The sequence below is a fragment of the Malaclemys terrapin genome, chromosome 9 (assembly GCF_027887155.1).
Source record: "Malaclemys terrapin pileata isolate rMalTer1 chromosome 9, rMalTer1.hap1, whole genome shotgun sequence".
Classification (NCBI taxonomy): Eukaryota; Metazoa; Chordata; order Testudines; family Emydidae; genus Malaclemys; species Malaclemys terrapin.
Window position 1 is genome coordinate 79146249 of NC_071513.1, and position 19272 is coordinate 79165520.

At 42.5% G+C, this 19272-nt stretch overlaps 1 protein-coding gene across 2 annotated transcripts; it reads right to left on the reverse strand.

Moving 5' to 3' along the window:
* Nucleotides 1-201: 201 nt before the first annotated feature.
* On the reverse strand, nucleotides 202-14205 carry CLRN1 (clarin 1). Of its 2 annotated transcripts, none has more exons than XM_054039137.1 (3): nucleotides 13953-14205; nucleotides 1800-1979; nucleotides 202-470 (listed from the first exon to the last, which is right to left on the reverse strand). In XM_054039137.1, the coding sequence occupies exons 1-3, from the start codon at nucleotides 14203-14205 to the stop codon at nucleotides 202-204; spliced, it is 702 nt and encodes a 233-aa protein (XP_053895112.1). The 2 variants fall into 2 exon arrangements, with proteins under 2 accessions (XP_053895112.1, XP_053895110.1); XM_054039135.1 differs by having other exon boundaries at nucleotides 202-521.
* Nucleotides 14206-19272: the final 5067 nt, after the last annotated feature.

The window sequence follows — 19272 nt, forward strand, 5'->3', positions numbered from 1 at the left end:
AAGGATATCTTGATCTAGTCCTAATGAGGACCATGCATACTATGCTTTTATTGTGTTTACTGTGGTGACATTTATTTTAGATCTCTTCTTGATTTTAATATCTTTCAAATTAATCATGTAAAACCAGATATATTTGGTCATTGTTGAAAGTGGCTGAGATTAACCCTTTTGCTTGAAATGTTATTAAAAATCGACATCAGGCTAGTACATGAGATCAGCTGCTCCAGTAGTTGTTGTCTCTGACTCTTTAGATTTTGAAAAAGGAAATTCAAATCCAGCAAGCCGTATTAGCAAAACATTCAGAAAGTGCACCAAGGAGCAAACCAGGATGATCCAGAATGAATCCTGAAATTGTTCATTGTGAGTTTTAAAGATGAAACTTCCCTCTTTGTAATTTGCAATTTTCTCAGAGAGGTGGTGAATTTTCACTTCTGAAGAAAATAGTATCATGATGAGACAACTGCAAGAACCTGAAATAGAACAAGAAACATCACTGCTCCAAGAATTTCCCAACAACAAATCTTTATGAACGACATAAAAATAACCAAAAAGTAAAATGCCATTTTCATTACATTTCAATGTATATTTTATGGTCACTTAACTGACTCCTTCCCAGGGGCTTCTTTTTCAGGACCTGATTCAATGGCCATCGAAGTCAATGGGATTCTTTCCATTGACTCCAGTGAATTTTGGATTAGGACCTAAATAGCCAACCATACCAAGTGTTATGTCTAGTATAAGGTCTCAATCCAGCAAAGCACATATGCAAGTGCTTAACTTGACTATTAAGCATATTAATAGTCCAACTGACGTTAATAGGACTGCCCAGGTGCTTAAAGGTAAGTATGTAGTTAAATACTTTGCTGATCATGATCTTAATGAGCAACATCCCTTAGCACAATTGCACCTTTTTCTCTCCAGCTAAACTAATAGTAAAAATTTACTCTAGTTTAAAGTCTAATATGCCTCATTCTCTTTACTGCAAGTGGCAGTAGATTTCATGTCCCAAATGGGCTTCTTCAAATAGGATGCTTTCCAATTGCAACCCTTACAAAGTGTGAAATGTTGGCAATGAATCTGTCCCTTGCAAAGAAAGGCCATGGGCCTGATTTTGATCTCATGCTGATGTCAGTCTGGAGTAATCCCAGTGAAGTCAGTGGTGTTGAGATAAGAATCAGGCCTATGGTTCTCGCTAATAAGACAGAGCCCTTTTCTCCCCACAGTTACACCAGTGAAATTCCACTGACTTCAGTGAAGTTATGTGACTTACATCAATGGAAGGAATGGGAGAGTCAAGCCCAAGGATTCCCAGGTGGTTTCCCAACAAATTAAAAAAAAAACCCAAGTTTTTTGGTGTCCCAATTTGCCGATTCATCAAAAACAAAACATTCTCTTGAGATGGTTCGAGTTTGACAAATAGAACCTTGCCTGCTAGGTAAGTTTTGAAACCCTACCTAGAATCCAGCCAGTTTGCCTGCCTGGCTCTTTGGGACCTGTCTGGTAGGGTGCTGGGGAACCCAGGCTTCCAAGGTCTGTGGCCGCAGACTTACTAGTGGCCATGCTTCCTCCCCTGTTATGGAGAATTTTGGGGTTTGTTCAGAATCAGAACTGAACCAAAATTTAAAATAGCACAATCCTCCAAAATGGAATACCTTTCTCCACCCAGCTATAGTTCGCAGATTCAATGCAGCTACAGTTCTCAGTACAGCATCATGTTTTATTAAATAGATCAGTCATCTTAAGTCATTAAATATGAATAAGGGACTAATTTAAATGCAGAACTATACTAAAGTACTTACATGAAATGAAGCTCCAAAGATATAACCCTACTGGACCATGCAGAGTTTCATAGGGATTGCCAAATGCATTGTACATGAAGAAACCTGTTCCCACCAGAGCAAAGACTATCAGTACTGTACAGAAGAGAATGACACTTACATGGATACTTGCAGGGATAATTTTGAGCAAATCTGGAAAAACTAAAAACAAAATAGAACAGAAAATTACGACAAACATTAGACAAAATTATTATTTTAAAAATCTGGGCAGGGATTTTGTGCTGCTCTGTGCTTATTGTTTTAAATTGTGCTCCTTAGAACTCAATGAAAGAGGAAAAGGAAGTCATCAAATTTAATTCTAAAGGATGTTTAAAGAGAAGCACATTGTGGAATTCAGAAGTGCAAATTGGCCAAAAGAGAGAGACTAGCTTTGTGGGAAACCTCATCTCACCTTCTTGATCACATCTAACTACATGTATTAATAATTACTACCCTTTCTGTGCCTGGAGAGTAACTCTAAACTTTACCTTTTGATGGCCAAGCTTTTAAGAGCATTCTGTCTGAGCCAGCCTTATTTGTGTTGAGCTTTTAAAGAAGGTAAATTTCACATATTTGAATTTTTAAATGCTAAAAATATGCCCTGAATCTGCGTACTAAATGTTCACTCCCTACTCCCAAATGTTATTAGAACAAAGTAAGTGCTTCAACATCTGTAAGTATTCCTTCTGTTATACAGTGCCTAAGGAAGAAATAAAATGCAGATTAGAGTACAACATTGCAACTCCCTGGAAGTCTGTACTGATGTAAACAGTGGTGCAAATTAGATGTTGGGCATAAGCTGGTCAAGAAACAGATCCTGCTGCAAAGTAATGTAACTGGCACCCTATTGGCATTAAGTTTTTAATATCTGTTAAGTTAGCCTGTCATAAAACTGGAAGAATGCAGTGGTAAATCAGATCCAGTTTGCACAGGTCTAAATAAGGACACAAGGTGCAAGAGAGAGGAAAACCAGGTCCAATGGTGGGGATAAAGAGTGTAACTTGCACATGAAGCTGGTGGAGAGAAGGTGCCAAGAATACTACTGTAAACATAGGCGTGCGCAGCATATTGCATTGGGGTGTGCACGCAGGGAGCCCTACCCTAGCCCCGCCCCTGCCCCCATCCACTTGCTCCTACTTCCTGCCCCCTGACTGCCCCCCTCAGAACTCCCAACCCCCCCCTGCTCCTTGTCCCCTGACTACCCCCTCCTGGGACCCCTGCCCCTAATTAAGCCTCCCTGCTCCTTGTCCCCTGACTGCCCCCCCAGGACCTTACCCCTGACTGCCCTGACCCTTATTCACACCCCCGCCCCCAGACAGACCCCCGGGATTCCCACGCCTATCCAACCGCTCCCTGCCCCCTGACAAGATCCCCAGAACTCCTGACCCATACAACCCTCTCCCTGCCTGCCCCAACCCCTCTCCACACCCCTGCCTCCTGACAGGGCCCCCCCAGAACTCCTGACTCATCCAACTCCCCCCCAGCTCCTTGTCCCCTGACCATCGCCTCCAGAGACCCCCCCCCACTAACTGCCCCCCCCCCCAGGACCCTCCTTGCTCCCTGTCCCCTGACTGCCCTGACCCCTATCCACCCCCCGCCCCCTGATAGACCCTGGGACTCCCATGCCCCATCCAACCCCCCCTGCTCCCTGACTGCCCACTCCAGAGACCCCCCCCACCCTTAACCACCCCCCTGGGATCCCATCCCCTATCCAACCCACCCTGCTCTCTATCCCCTGACTGCCCCCACCCCTTATCCAACCCCCCCCCGCCCCGGACCGCTTCCCATGAGGGTCCTAGCAGCATGTTCTGCTCCACACAGAGCCAGACACGCTGCCCCGCATATGGGTGGCAGGTTTGTAGAAATTTTGGTGGTGCCCAGAACCCACCTCCCCACCTGCCTAAGGCTCTGGGAGGGAGTTTGGGTGGGGGGAGGAGGTCTGGGTGCAGGTCCTGTGCTGGGGATTAAGGTGCAGGAGGGGTGCAGGGTTCAGGCTCTGGGATGGAGTTTGGGTGCAGGATCCAGGGTGGGGCAGGGTGTGGGTGTGCAGGAGGGGGTGAGGGGTGCAGGCTCTGGGACAGAGTTTGGGTGCAGGCTCTGGGCTGGGGGTGAGGGCATAGGAGGGGGTGCAGGCTCTGGGAGGGAGTTTGGGGGCAGGAGGGGGTGTGTGAGAAGGGGAGGGCGTGCACGCTCTGGGAGGGAGTTTGGGGATAGGAGGGGGTGCAGGGGTGAGGGCTGTGGGGCTGAGGATGAGGGGTTCATGATGCAGGAGGGGGATCAGGGCTGGGGCAGAGGATTAGGGTGCGGGGGGATGAGGGCTGGGGTTGAGGGGTTTGGGGCGTTGGTGAGGCTCAGGGCTAGGGCAGAAGGGCAGGGTAAGGGCAGCCTGTCCTGCCATTAGGGGATGGGGGGGCACTAGGACCCTGGGGCAGCAGACAGCAGTTGCTGCCAGGAGCCACTCAGTGTAGGAATGTGCTGCTCCACCAGCAACACAAGCAGGCACCGGAGAGGCGTGTGCCGCTTTCCTCCAGGCAGGCGGGGCAGGGGGGGGGATAGACCCGCGGGGGAGGGGGTCTTTCCTCCAGGCAGGCAGGGGCTGGGGAAGAGACCCAGTTCTAGATATTGGTGGAGCAGAGCCCCCAGCATGGCTCCAGAGGAGGAGGGAAGGCAGGGGAGGGGCCGGCGTCTTGCTGAGCCAGGAGAGTGGAGCCATTTGCCCACCCCTGCATTAGGGTGTGCCTGGGCACACCTGGCACACCCCGTGCCCATGCCTATGACTGTAGATTGTCTGTCTCATTTGCCCATACCTTATCATGAGTGTAAATAGAGAAAGATAATGAAGAGATTGTCATTGCGCAAATATCTGCTACAACCCTAGGAGTGATCGCAAGTCTGAGAGTGGGCAACAGTCATGAAAGAAAACAATGTATTTCAGGACCTAAAGGCTTACATTCTCAATAGATGGCCTTACAAGACAATGACACCAGAACACTTGCAACCATATAGACACATCTCACATGAACTGTACCGTGTTTTAAATGAATGGATTTTGAGAATTGACTGTCTTATTGTGCCTACACTTCTGAGTATGATTGATTCACATGGCACATGAAGGACATCTGGGGATGAGTCTAACCAAAAGACAACTGTGACGAGCCTTCTGGTGGCCAAGGATGGACAAGCAAGTTGAGGAAATAATGAAGAATTGCATGGGTTATGCTAGTAGAGATAAGTCACAGAAAACCTTCAGCATCCTTCTCATAGTAGTTGACTATCCAAGCTGTCCATGGGAGAAAATGGCTCTCAACATAATAGGACCATTTGAAGATCAGCATGTTATGCAAAGGTTTGCCATAGTAATGTTAGACTCATTCAAAGTGTCTGGAAGATACATTCACTGGAATGGTTACCACTTAACGAGTGATTAAGTTCATGTCATCAGTCTTCTTCCAAGAAGAATTTCCCAAGGAATTGGTATCTGACAATGGAATGCAATTGACCTCTGTTGAAATGCAACACTTCCTCACTAGCAATAAGAAGAACAGGAGTACTTGTGGCACCTTAGAGACTAACAAATTTATTAGAGCATAAGCTTTCGTGGACTACAGCCCACTTCTTCGGATGCATATAGAATGGAACATATATTGAGGAGATATATATACACACATACAGAGAGCATAAACAGGTGGGAGTTGTCTTACCAACTCTGAGAGGCCAATTAATTAAGAGAAAAAAAACTTTTGAAGTGATAATCAAGCTAGCCCAGTACAGACAGTTTGATAATAAGTGTGAGAGTACTTACAAGGGGAGATAGAGTCAATGTTTGTAATGGCTCAGCCATTCCCAGTCCTTATTCAAACCGGAGTTGATAGTGTCTAGTTTGCATATCAATTCTAGCTCTGCAGTCTCTCTTTGGAGTCTGTTTTTGAAGTTTTTCTGTTGTAATATAGCCACCCGCAGGTCTGTCACTGAATGACCAGACAGGTTAAAGTGTTCTCCCACTGGTTTTTGAGTATTTTCACTAGCAATAGTATCAAGCACAAAACTGTTTGTTTATATCATCCTAGAGCTAATGGTCTAGTTGAGAGAATGAACATATTGGTGAAAGAATGTTTGCAACTTATCAGTTTGAAAGCTTTACTTGAAACACTGTTTGCTTACAGGACCACTCCCCACTCAACAACTGGAGTATCAACCCTTGAACTGTTCAGAGGACACCAGGCCAATACACAACTTACTACCTGTCAGGCTCACATGTTCTTCCTTTTCAATTAAACCTTCCGATGAAACTATTTGTGAATGTGTTAGGAATAAACAGCAGAAATACAGACAGTATGTAGATGATAAAAAAGGTGCTAAACCTCACAAATTTCAAATTGTAGATTGTGTGAAGCTACCACACAGAGTTAAAAAGGATATTCAAGATATTCATGTCCTTTGCAGATAGCAGAAAGCCAAGGAGATTCTGCTGTGTTAATAGATAGAAAGAAATGGAACATTTCAAGATTGTCCACAGCTCATCAGCCAGCAGCTGAAGAATAGAGTGCTAATTTTCCACCTTGGACCAGAGAACATCAATGACACTACTATAGATTTGTCCATTATTATTATTGGGAAGAATTGCTCCACTGCTTGGTCTTGTTCCTGCCTTTCTAGGTATTAGGAGAAGCGTGAGACAAAGATTGGAAGACTTTGCTAGCAGACTCAAGTCATGGTTTGGAAACAACTGTTTAAAGTTTTACAATGGTTATTATTAAGGGAAAAGCTGAGTTGTATCTACCTAGATGCAGATAGCTACTCTAGTTTGTGTTTGTAAGTTGTTCCTAATTTGTTCCCGTGGCCTTGAAACCAGGAATTACAATTCCCAGGATGCACTGGGGAGGAAGAGAAGAAAGAGGAAAAAGGAAGACTGAGCTCTATGAAAGTGTGAGGGTAATAACGTTGCCTTTGCTGTTATCAAGGTTCCCAAATCTTCCTCAAAGAGGTTCAGTGCAAAATTGGTATTTCCTTGCTTTGCATTGGAGGAATATCACAGTTAACCAACTTCAGTCCCTTTTAAATAAAGTTTTTTGTTTATGGACTATAACAATGTACTGGAACAAATGCACTAGGTTTACATTAGAGAATCTCCCTTCATGAATTCTCCAAATGGCCTCCTGAAACGAGGAACTGACAAAAGATTAAGGGTATTTTATAAGATCAGAACACTTCCCCTGAGTTTTTTTTAAGTAAAACATTTAATGGAACATTTTGTGTCTGAAAACATAGTTCTGCATGTAAAAGAGGGAGAGAATTAAAGGAGAAGTAAAAGGAAACAGTGAAACCATAATTAAAAAAAAATAGGATGCCAAAATAAAGGAAGAAGGAACTGGTGGCAAAATAAGATGTATAGATATTGTGGGCCTTTTTCTGCTCTGATTCATGCTGATTTTACACCTCTAACCAGGGGTGAAAGTAACTTAAAGGACTTTACTGGTACACCAAAGTCCTGAGCATGGGGGCAAGCCCTCATCCAGAATAGGCGGGGCCTCAACCAGAAAAGGCGTGGCCTTTAAATCCCTGGGCCCTTTAAATCGGCTCCCGGCTGCCGCTGCTACCCTAGGGCTCTGGCAGCGGGGCTCTGGCGGCGATTTAAAGGGCCAGGGGCTCCGCTGTGGTAGCGGGAACCCCGGGCCCTTTAAATCACTGCTGGAGCCCCCGGCCACTGCCGCTACCCCGGGGCTGTGACAGTGTGGCTCTGGCGGTGATTTAAAGGGCCCAGGGCTCTGGTTGCTGCGGGGAGCCCATGGTCCTTTAAATCGCCGCTGGAGGCCCGGGGCTCTGGCAGTGGGGCTCTGGCAGTGATTTAAAGGACCCAGGGCTCCCGCTACTGCAGCAGAGCCCCAGGTCCTTTAAATCGCCGCCCGAACCCTGGGGCTTCTAGCTGCCACTGTGACCCCAGGGCTCCGGCAGCGAGGCTCTGACTGTGATTTAAAGGGCCCAGGGCTCCTCTGCAGTAGCGGTGGCGGGAGCCCCAGGCCCTTTAAATCGCCAGCCTGGGGAAGCTGCCCCCTGCCGATACAGTCAGCGGTGTACCAGCTCTTGCCGGTACACCGTCCCAGACCATACTGGCTTACTTTCACCTCTGCCTCTAACTCAATCAGTTTGGTCAGATTGCATCCTCTTATGGGTGAATTTTGGCCCATGGAGTCTGAAGGGAGGTTGTTGCTTTGCTACTTGTTACAAGGCACAGTAGTCTGTATGTAATAACTCATTAAGCAGCACTAACTTGGAAGTCTATATTTGTTTTTTAAAAATGGCCTCAATATTTTGGCTACAATTTGTTGCATGTGCAATTGTGCTCTCTGTCCTGACTATCTAAAGGCATCTACAAAGCAAGCAGTTACCCATCTAAATATATAAACATGGGCACAATTATGCCTGCACTTTTGCACCCATACTTAATTATTATTGAAGGATTAAAAACTGTGCCTGCAAAACTGGAAACGATGTTGAGGCTTAGATAAAAACAAGGCATATTTTATCAGACACAGTATAAAATAAAATGTTAGGAATTATATATAGTTTTAGCATCTTTTGTATTAGGTCTTGGCTATTAGTTCAAATTATGACCATACCTACCCAGGTCAGGGTGGATAGTGAATCAGATTTTCTATAAGTAATTTTTAATCACTTATGTGTTTGACAACAAATATTTTAGAACTAATCATAAAACAAACTTAACTGCTTCCGATCGACAGGGGCATGATTAAACTGGGGGTAATAACTCCTCAGATTGCCTTGCTGTGGTTATAACATGCTGAGAAAGAGCTAAGTAGGAGCCTCACATAAATTACTCTACCTTGTAAAATGTTTACCAGCAAACAGTTTTGCAGCCAGCAATGCAGTAAGTATAAAAAAGCAGGTAATGCCACATTTATATCCACGATTATATTAAAAGCAAATTAATTATATTTAAGCAAACATTTGTAAAATTTGCTCAGAGCGTTGTTAAATGTAACCTTTAATATTGTCTAAAATTGTAATGGTGCACTACAGCGAGTCCAGGCACTCCAATTCCCTATTCCTTGCCCATTACCTCCGCTCAGCCCACTGTGAGAAGAACACTTTAAAGCACTATTAAAAAGATCAGATAAAAACTCTACTTGTCTTGACCAGTGTTGATGGACAAAGGCATTATGTAGTTATGGTTTTCTATCAACTTCCCTTGATAGTCCCTGAGGGGTACAATCTCATCACTGTTTCTCTAATCCTGTGATGAAACATGTCCAACTGCAGAATCAAATCTCATAAAGTCAGAGTTATTAACACAGGAATTCCTCAAATACCAGTTTATATATTTCCAGCACTTATCAAGAACTTTGCATTTAAAACTAGCCCATGTACCTAAAGTTCAGTTCAAACACTTATCACCATTAGTAGAATAGTTACAAAACTGCTGTTCATCAGCAACAAACAACCTCTCTGATAATGCTTCCACCACCATCAGGCAGGAGCCAAGCCTTTTCTACCTTCAAGACATCAGATTGCAGTTACAATTAATTCCTTACTATTTAGGGTGTGATTTTCAGAATGTGTGTGCATGCCCAAAGCTATGTACAGACGCTCCTCGACTTATGCAAGTGTTCCATTCCAGAACGCCTTGCGTAAGTCGAATTTTGCGTAAGTCGGGAACGTATACCCGACAATTACGCCAGACAAAAAAAACGCTTATGGAATATATGGAACTATTTCCGTAAATCCGGATTTGCATGAGTCGGGTTTGCGTAACCCGGGGAGCGTCTGTATAGGATTGCATGCCTAATTTGCAAGAACATTTACCACAATTGCATGTATAAATTAGGTATTTGCAAATGCTATTTCTGCTGCGAGCCACTAACTAGACATTTACACATCCGAATACCCAGGTTTCATGCCCTGTCCCAGTCACTGCACATGCATAGCTCGGAAAATGAGGCCCTTCATTGATTCTTTATATTATACATTTACTTTCTTACTAGCCAAAATAGTATTTACTAATCACAGTAGTATCAGTGTAAATGGTATACATTTTAGCACTATGCCAATTAAGTTAGCCATAAACTAGGGAAAACAAAGTCTTTAGTCCATGTGGACACACATTCTGTCACAAATAAGGTTCTCCGGAATTGTGTTTTTCAGCACAAGTGAATGTTTTGGGATAAAGTACAATACTGCATACTTAATAAGATCAATCTTTATTTTAAGTAAACATACAACTGCATTATATTGGCTGTTTCCCTTGACAGCTACATCTAGAATTTTAAAATTGTATAGGTGACATATCAGGAAAATTAAATTCAGCAGTGATGTTGTATTGAAAAAAATATATTTCTTCATTATAATGAATGAATTTGTGTGCTAGGTATGAATGCCAATGACCTTTAGAAAATGAACTGCCGACCCAGAAACTGATGAGAATCAGCCAGAGTAAATGAAGCAGAAGGCTTTTCCCAGCCTAACAGGGTTTGCTGGCAGACCAAATTCATTTTACAATTAAAAGAGATATAGTGGTCAGTAGGGAACATTTAATGGGAACAAACATAGAACTAAATCATTTAACCTATTTTCCAGACTGTTTCTTCTCAGATGTGTTACAGTGTACTTCAGTTCATTAAACTGTGGACACATATATCATACTACTTCCTGGGCCATTTATAATGACTTCCAGAGAGAATTTATGTAGACTCTGTGTATTCCCACAGATATGGAGAATGTCAACTAATGTCTCTCAGTAATTGGGCTCTGTGCAGGTGAAATCCTTCCTTAGATGCACATATTAAGATACCTTATCATATTTAAACACAAAAGTCACATGCATTTGCTCTTTCAGCTAATTAAAAAATAGTCTGAGTTATTTGTAAAGGGAACATTAACTCCTCCGTCATCCACTCTCTGTGAAAGTTCACACAGACAAAAATGCTTTAGTGACTGATTTTCCAAAGGGATGTCTTTATAAGATTTATGCTGTAACCTGGTTGCAGCAGGTCATCTTAGCAGGATTCTACAGTTTCAGATGTACACTAGTGCCAGTAATCACTTCCTGGTATTCTCTTCTGAGGATGCTACAATGAAATATTCCTGGGCATGTAAATAGGATTTACAATGGGCTTGTAATACAAGGGGAAAATCTATTCAAATAACAATGCAATGCCACATATTTAATTTAGATAAAAGGAAGGCAACATATAGTAGTGGTTCACTTAGGGAAATGAGAGCTAGGAGGCCTGACTCTCTACTGATTTGTTTTATGTTTTATGTTCTTGAATAAATCACTTAGACCCCAGTTCTGGAAAGCAGTGAAGTATATGCTTAAACTTTAAGTACATGGTTAAGCGCCCTTCCTCAGGAAAATGGGTGTGCCCCTGAATCAGAATCCTGAATCTTTGTATCTCATTTTCTCCATCTGTAAAATTGGGATGATAATATTTGCTAGAGTTTCTTGTATTATTCTCAGCGCAGCCTCTTTTTTGCTTATGAAATATTTGCAAACATTGCAATTTCCTCATATTTATTCATTACTCAAATGTATTTGATGAATTTTTAAAGAATATTTTCCCATGTGGAATGATCACGTAGTTCACTGTGGACGGATTATCCAGTGCTCAATTTTTAACATTCCACACTGTGCTTAGCTGTGATTAGTTAGATACCTCACCAAGTATTGTTTCTGTTCATCGATTGGCTGTGCATGCATGCACTTCTGGGTGCAGTTACTTGTAGGTGTGAAGAATAACATTCTGGTGATTGCAACTTTGAAATTAATGTTTGGGGAATATTTATGGCAGTAAAGTTCGTTTGAATGAATGGTCCCAGAAAGCTCGTCCAAAGGGTATATCTCCAGTGCAAAATAAAAAGATGAGTTCTTAACTCAGGCTACACTTGGCTACACTCGCGGATTCACAGCGCTGCTGCGGCAGCACTGTGAAGCGCGAGTGTAGTCGCGCCGCCAGCGCTGCGAGAGCTCTCTTGCAGCGCTGTATGTACTCCACCTCTCCGAGGGGAATAGCTTGCAGCCCTGCGAGCGAGCGTGCAGCACTGCAGGCTCTGATTACACTGACGCTTTACAGCGCTGCACTAGCTGCGCTCAGGGGGGGTGTTTTTTCACTCCCCTGAGCGCAGCAAGTGCAGCGCTGTGAATTGCCAGTGTAGCCAAGGCCTCACATTAGCTAACCCATGAGAGCTAATTCAGGTTAAAATATCAGTAAAGGCACAGCAACTCGATTTTTAACTCGGGCTACCAGCTTGAGATAAAGCCTGTAGGAGGGTCAGGGGTTGAACACAACTTGCTAATTTAAGCTAAAAACCAAGTTTCTGCATCTTTGCTGCTATTTTAACGCATGTTAGCTAACCCAAATTAGCTAATGTGAATTAAGAAAAACACCTTTGTCTTCCCTGCAAAATAAAAAAAAAAAAAAACAGCTCAAAGAGTGCAAGTATGACAAGGGAGCAAAATCATTTAAAATGGGAGTAGCTATTTATGGAAAATTTGTTGCAGTATTTTCCCAGCTCTAAACGCCACTTTAATAAAGCACTTTCAGATCCTTTGATTTATTATTATTATAAATCATTACAAACCTATTAAGAGCACATTCATAATTTCTCTTTGTATAGAAGCAGAAGTGATATCAGATTAGAAGTGACCAATTCAGAACAGACTAGTAAATCATTTTGGTAATGACTAGTTCCATGAACCCAGCCAGCCTAGGCTAGGAAAATGTATTATAACTATTTTGCTTTACAATCTGAGGACAATGCAAGTGTTCTAATAACTCAGGGCCTAGTTCTGCAACCCTTACTCATGCTCAGTAGTCCCTATGTGAGTGAAAGTCAGTAGAACTACTTGTCTAAGTAAATTCTCCTCAGTGTAAGCATTGCAGAATCAGGTTCTCTGCTGGAACTTTTGCCAAAACTCATTAGTGCTTCACACATTCCCAAGCTGCTGGGGAGACAACCCCTCCTCCCCCCCAATCATGTGATTCCCAGCTTTGTCCTTAACAACTCCATTATCTTAATGAACATGAACTAAATCCAGTCAGTGCTCTGTTGTGCTATCTGCATTATCATTTGCTGTTCATGATATCTACAGATGAAATCTAATTCTTTGGGATTTAGTAGAATGCTCTGAAAATTCATCCCAAACTGTAACCTGCAGGGTAGAACATCAGCATATTGTGACAGCCGGGAAAGTAATAAAGAGAACTGTCATAAATAGACCCGTTATGGAAATTAGACATATCAAAGTTTAACAGTAAACTAAATGAATTTGGTCTACTACCTCTGCAAAAATAGTATATCGTAAATCTTTTCTGATGCATAATCTGGTAACCTTACTTCACCACAGATGATTCATGCAAGTAATTTACCAGTACTGTTTCAGAAGACTGCTTCCAAATTGTCTTTTGTAATAATACTTTCATGTGGCATATTGTGAGTTACATACATAAAACAAAGCTCCATTTGTTATTATCCATTTAATATGTTGCTATATATAAACTGTATGTTCACTTGATCAATTTATTCATCTTTTTATCCTTGAAGATGAACAGGTTATGAATATTGCATGTAAATCAAAACAATTTCTAACAATCTCCTTCCATTAAACTCTGTATCTGTCAGATACCCAATTCAATTTGCAGGTCAATTAATTGAACAGCTACTAGCATAAACCCAGTATGTTTTCCCAATTAATGCAGCAGATTGTTAGTTTTTGCTGCTATGTTCTTCAAAAGCAGTAAATGAGGCTTTGCACTGGCTTTCTAATAAGGCTGCTGTTACCTTACTGCTGTTGATTTCACAATAGAACATAAAATAGATAAATAGACAACAAAATCATTCTTTCAAAGTAACAAAAAAGTAGGGGGACATAGCTATTTGTCGTAATAAACCATAACACAGGTGCATTGAAATTGTCACTAATATTGTAACTAATATTAGTAATAAGGTAGTTTAAATGTTAAGATGGACACACTTCAGAAACAAAACCATTTGATCGTAGAATATTTCGCACTTGTTAAAATTCCAAAGTAAATAAGAACACACTGAAGCATTTGTCTGCTCATTATCATGATAGTATGCACTAAGGTATTAAATAATTCAAATGGCATTGTTACTTACATGAAAATCGAAAAGGTCTCCCTCCTAGCCCACATTGTCTAACACGCTCCCCATAGAAAAGCCCATACTGAATTTCACCAATAAACTTCTCCAGTTCTGGTCCTGTAGCGTTGACCAGCAGAGCTCCAGTTTTGCACAGTATTGTTCCTTTGATCCATAATTGAGTTCCGACAGCTGCTGCAATGCCTAGAGCACAAGCAAAGCTTAACACCCCAGCTATGCAAAATATGACTTTCTTCTGTTGGGCTGGCATGGCAAAGTCCTTTCTAGGGAAAGAACAAAACTTTTAATAAGAGAGCAAAACGATCTTCATCACATCAGCAAAGCGGACATACTATCCAACCCGAAAACTGCAATTTCAACTCAGTGATAGCCCATCCCCTCATAGTACTAGTATGCTGCTATAATGCTAAGTAATCTCCCCCCAAAGAAGCTTTTAATTCTTTTTTTTCCCTCTCCCCCTATACAATCCTAATTTATATACAAACATTTAAAAAAAAGCTGTAACATAAACCTGTTTGCAAAGTGTTTTTCAGCATATCCTCTGTGTTACTTGATAACAAAGGTTTAAGATAACAGATGGAACCCTCTGTGTAATTTGATGAATGTTTCTCCTCTTCTTCGTCCTTTGTCTGATTGGGTGAGCTGAAAATTACAGAAATAGGTTTGGCTGCCAGGTGACATTATCAGCTGTCCAAAAAGTTAACTTCTGTAGGTGGTTTTAATTTTCCAGTGATCACTCTAAAAACTAGCAACATATAGCATTTGTTTGTTTCACTATTCCTTGTGCAGTACAGAGAACCAGAGACAGACAGAAATCCTAGGTGGAATGTCCCCATCAAGGGAATGTCCCCTTTTCCCCATCAAGATGTCCTTTACAACAGGGCTAGTGCGTTTTGATAAATAGTACTTTGTTTAAAATATGTGGCTGGATGCCAGCTTGTTGGTGGAGTTTGGACAAATATATATTTGAATTTGGGTTTTAGATATAATCAAATAATTTCCATTTGTTTTACTCTTGTACAGTAATATGTTATTCACAGCAGTTATGTAGTTAGGCCCTGATTCTGCGAACACTTATGCATATGCCTAGTTTTTTGTGCTTGTGAGTTGAAGTCAGTGGGACTACTTATGTGCATAAATTTATTATGTGCATGTTCTTTTGTGTTTACCAGATCAGGGCCTCAGATAGGACCAAATACATAGGTGAATAACCTGGGATGCTTGACTACTTGCCATCTCAACACTTTTTGTAAAACACTAGGGCCTTGTCTAGTAGACAATGTCTATACTAAAAAGTTGCACCAGTTTAACCAAACCAGTTTAGAAATGGATTTAGTTTGGATGACACTCTTAAATTTGTTTAAGAGCACCTTATATCAATTAAGCTTAAACTGATTCCTTAACTTAAGCTAAATTCTTTACATTAATTCTTGCACAGGTTTAACTAATTGGTTTAATAACAAGACTTTTTAGTTAAACTGGTACATGTTTGTGCATCAACAAGACATAAAATAGGATAGTCTTCTGTAAGGTTTAAATTTAAATAAACCTTTGCTCATGGTTGTGATAGTAGATGTAACCAAGAGATGGCGCACTGCTTTATCATTAGAATCAGACTTACATGTTTGTAGCAGTACTTAATTTTAAAAATGATTTTGAAAATTCTTGGTTATGAGGAATGCCCTGAACACTTCCAGGTAACATACTATACAAACATCACAAATACAACAGCACTGAAACCACACACAACAAAAACTCCTGGGAATCATTTGAAAGAAAGCATGTAGCTTAAAAATGAAAGAACTGAGGGTATGTCTACACTTGCCGGTAGATCAGCACTGCTACAATCGATGCAGTGAGTGTTGATTTAATGGGTCTGGTGAAGACTCCCTAAATTGATGGGAGAGCACTCTCCCATCAATTTGTGTACTCCACCTCCCCGAGAAGCGTGAGGGAACTCAATGGGAGATGCTCTCCCATCGCACAGCACAGTGTAGCCACCGCGGTAAGTGGATCTAACAATGTCGACTTCAGTTACGTTATTCAGTAAGTTAGATCAATTTACCGTGGTATTGTAGACCAGCCCTGAATGCTAACAGCACCACCTGTTAATGGAAATCCCCTACCTGTGGGGATTTTATTTGATAAGGCTAGATTCTGATCCCCTTTCTCATTTTGAGTAGTACCTTACTCCACAAATAGTTCCATTACATCAATAGTGTTACTTGTGGAGTAAAATATTATTCCACATGAGCAAGAGTATCAGAGTCTGTCACTCATTTTTTTTAGTGTTTAATTTAAAAAATATCTAAAACAAATTAAAAACTCTAAGGGTCAGTGTAGCAGGGTGGCCACCCCGCTCCGGCCCTGAAGGGGTTAAAGCAGCCCTGGAGAGGGCTGCAGCTGGGAAAAGAGAGGCTGATGGGGAAAGAAGCCACAGCTGTGGCCAGCTTCGCTTCTGGCCCACTGCCCTCTTATAAGGGCCAGCTGGACCCTGATTAAGAGACACATTCTCTCTCTAGCATTTTGAGAGAGAAGGACTTGGCTGCCTGGGAGCTGAGAAGGTTACCTGAGGTGGAGCAGTGCTGGGGAAGGGCAGGGGAGCTGAGGAGCTCCAGCCAGGAAAAACTCCAGGCTGCAGGCCTTGCAAAAAGGGCCAAATAGATACTAGGGCTGCAGGGGGGCAGCCCAGAGATAGGCAAAGGCAGCAGGTCCTAACCCCCTTGCCAATGATGAGTGGTTTACAGACTGCAGTCGGTCCCAGGGAGTGGGGGCTAGATGATGACTGGCAGTAGCCACTGAGGCAAGGTGGGTTTAGAAGGTTGGGGGTTCCCCTGGGAGGGGAGACCCAGAGCAAGGGAGTACTGTGGTGGGCACTGGGCAGAACCCCTAGGCAAAGGGCACCGGGGTCTGTGAGGGTCACGTGGCCAGTGGCAGGCAAGACACTGAAGAGGGCACTCCCGGCTGGAAAGAGCTAATTCCCGAGACAGCCAGCAGGAGGCGCCGAACCAGTGAGTTGTCGCCCCACCACAGTCAGGATCAAGACTCATGATTTCAAAGAGGCTACTCCAAGGGTAAGGTACTACTCAGCATGAGTAAGGGTGGGGAATCTTGCCTATAATCTTAAATTTAGGCACACTCGGTTTGTACTCTGCTGGCCTAATTCAGTTTTTATGCAAGTGTGAATTAGGAGTGACCCCAGTGAAGTCAGTGAAGCTAGTGAGAGGAAAATTAGGTCCTTTTAACCGTAAGGGTGGAGAATTGCTCGATGGGGAAGCGGATTTGTGCTGGGTTGTTTTTAAAATCACTGTATTTAGAATATATTTTTAAAGTATGTCAAGGGGGACTAGAGTGTATGAATAGTTTCCTTTTAGCATATTTATAAATCTAAATAAATACAATAAATCTTCTGGTATACGAGGCAGATGTTAACTTTTCAGGTCTCTGCTAACTTGAGGCCCAATCCTGCAAACCCTTGTTCATGCAAGCAGTCCTGAATGGTCTATGAATAGTGTTGAAGTCCATGACACTGCTCACCAAAGTAAAGGCCTGAAGTATTATTATTTCATTAACTTAACAATTGTATTGAGGTAGTGTCTAGAGACCTAACCAAGATCAGGGGCCCCATTGTGCTAGGCACAAACTCTCTTTACTCAGACTAAGTTTCCATATTCTGATATCCTTACTTCCACGAAGTGGCAGCTTACTCCATGAGTAGTTCCATCAACTTTAATAGGACTACTGAGTACTCATATTTTGAAGGAAAAAGGATATTGAAATCTGGCCATTGGCAATTAAGGGTGGGATTTTCCAAAAGTGCTCAGCATTCGCCTAACGCTGCTCCCATGGAAGGCAATGGTAAAACCCGCACTGATTCCAAATGGGAGCAGAGTTGGGCCAATGCTGAGCACTTGTCCAAATCCTGCCCTGTATATTGAGCTATCCTAACAGAAATGCTTTTGATTTAAAGATACAGTAGAGCCTTGCTAAGCCATATATCACACACCTGCCCTCTCTAATGCACAGAGATATCTTTGTGTCTCCCTATATATCACTCAAAATGCAAGTGATGTTACCAATAAGCCCTCATTGTTCTTAGAAAATAGGCTGCAGTACATCTACTGGTACATTCTTTTCCTAAGTAATTCAGACTAACCTGCAGTTGCTCAGATAAACAAGTGAGGTGCATTTTTCTCTTGGAGTCAGCCTAACATTGGCTGGAGCAGAGGGGCCTTGGGCATCACGCACTTTCACAAAGAACCACTGTCAGTGTCAACTCATCAGCCCACATCCTGCAAAAACCTCCATCCGGTGCAGACGCTCCTGTTATACTCCCAGTGATGCACACACTGGGGCAAATGGGGCAGACAGCGGGTGGGCATCCTTATGCCCTCTCAAGGCCCCCCAAAATGGGTGCCTAGGGATGTTTGCTCATATAATTAAATACTCCTGCTCCATTACAAGAGTCGCTGAAGTTCCTCACAATAACAGTTTTAGGGCTAAATATAAATAGTGGCTTCTCTGCAAGACCAGAACAAAGGACACCTCCCAGCTGTGCTGTCCCAGGCAGGAGCAGAACCAGAGAGTCGTAATCCAGTTGTTGGTTCTTTCCTGGCTGCAGGAGGGAAGGAAATTATATTGATTGCACAGATTATTTCTCTGTCTGAGTCCGCTCAGCCGCACTGGCCCATGCAAAAGCCATGGCTGGATAGATAGATACATACTGTGCACTGGCCCATGCACTAGCCTGGGGGTAGAGCCAAGGATCCACCCACTCCCATCCCGCCTGTACAGGAGGCAGAGTAGCAACTCTGCACAATGATGTAGATATGCATAGTCCTGACATGAGAAAGAAGCGGGCTTTCTAATGCCTCCTTACTCCCCTACATGCTCACATAGGAGGAGTGACAGTCTTGTCCTTTATAAAGCTGGAGATTAACCCTTTCCTCACTTCCCCATGGCCCCAGTGTAGACACCTCATGACAGAGACCCACTGCAAATCACTGAGGTTAGTGCAGTTATACTATATATAAAACAATACATTTTCAAATATAAGCCCCATGATGTGATGTAAGTTCAGAAGAATGAATGTGCTTTGAGGCGATTCAGTGCTGAGTTGACTTTTGCCTGCGCTAACAGGTGGGTAAAAGGGTATTTCTTATGGTTTTCAAATTTGAAGAATTATAACAATAAACAGATAGTTTGAGGCCGGTGGGGTGGGGTTCTGTTCTCATTGTTATTAGCATTATTCAGGTACCTCTTTTCTTTATGATCTTTCCTGAGCTTTTCTTTTGTGACAAGGCGTCAGGAGCTGCAG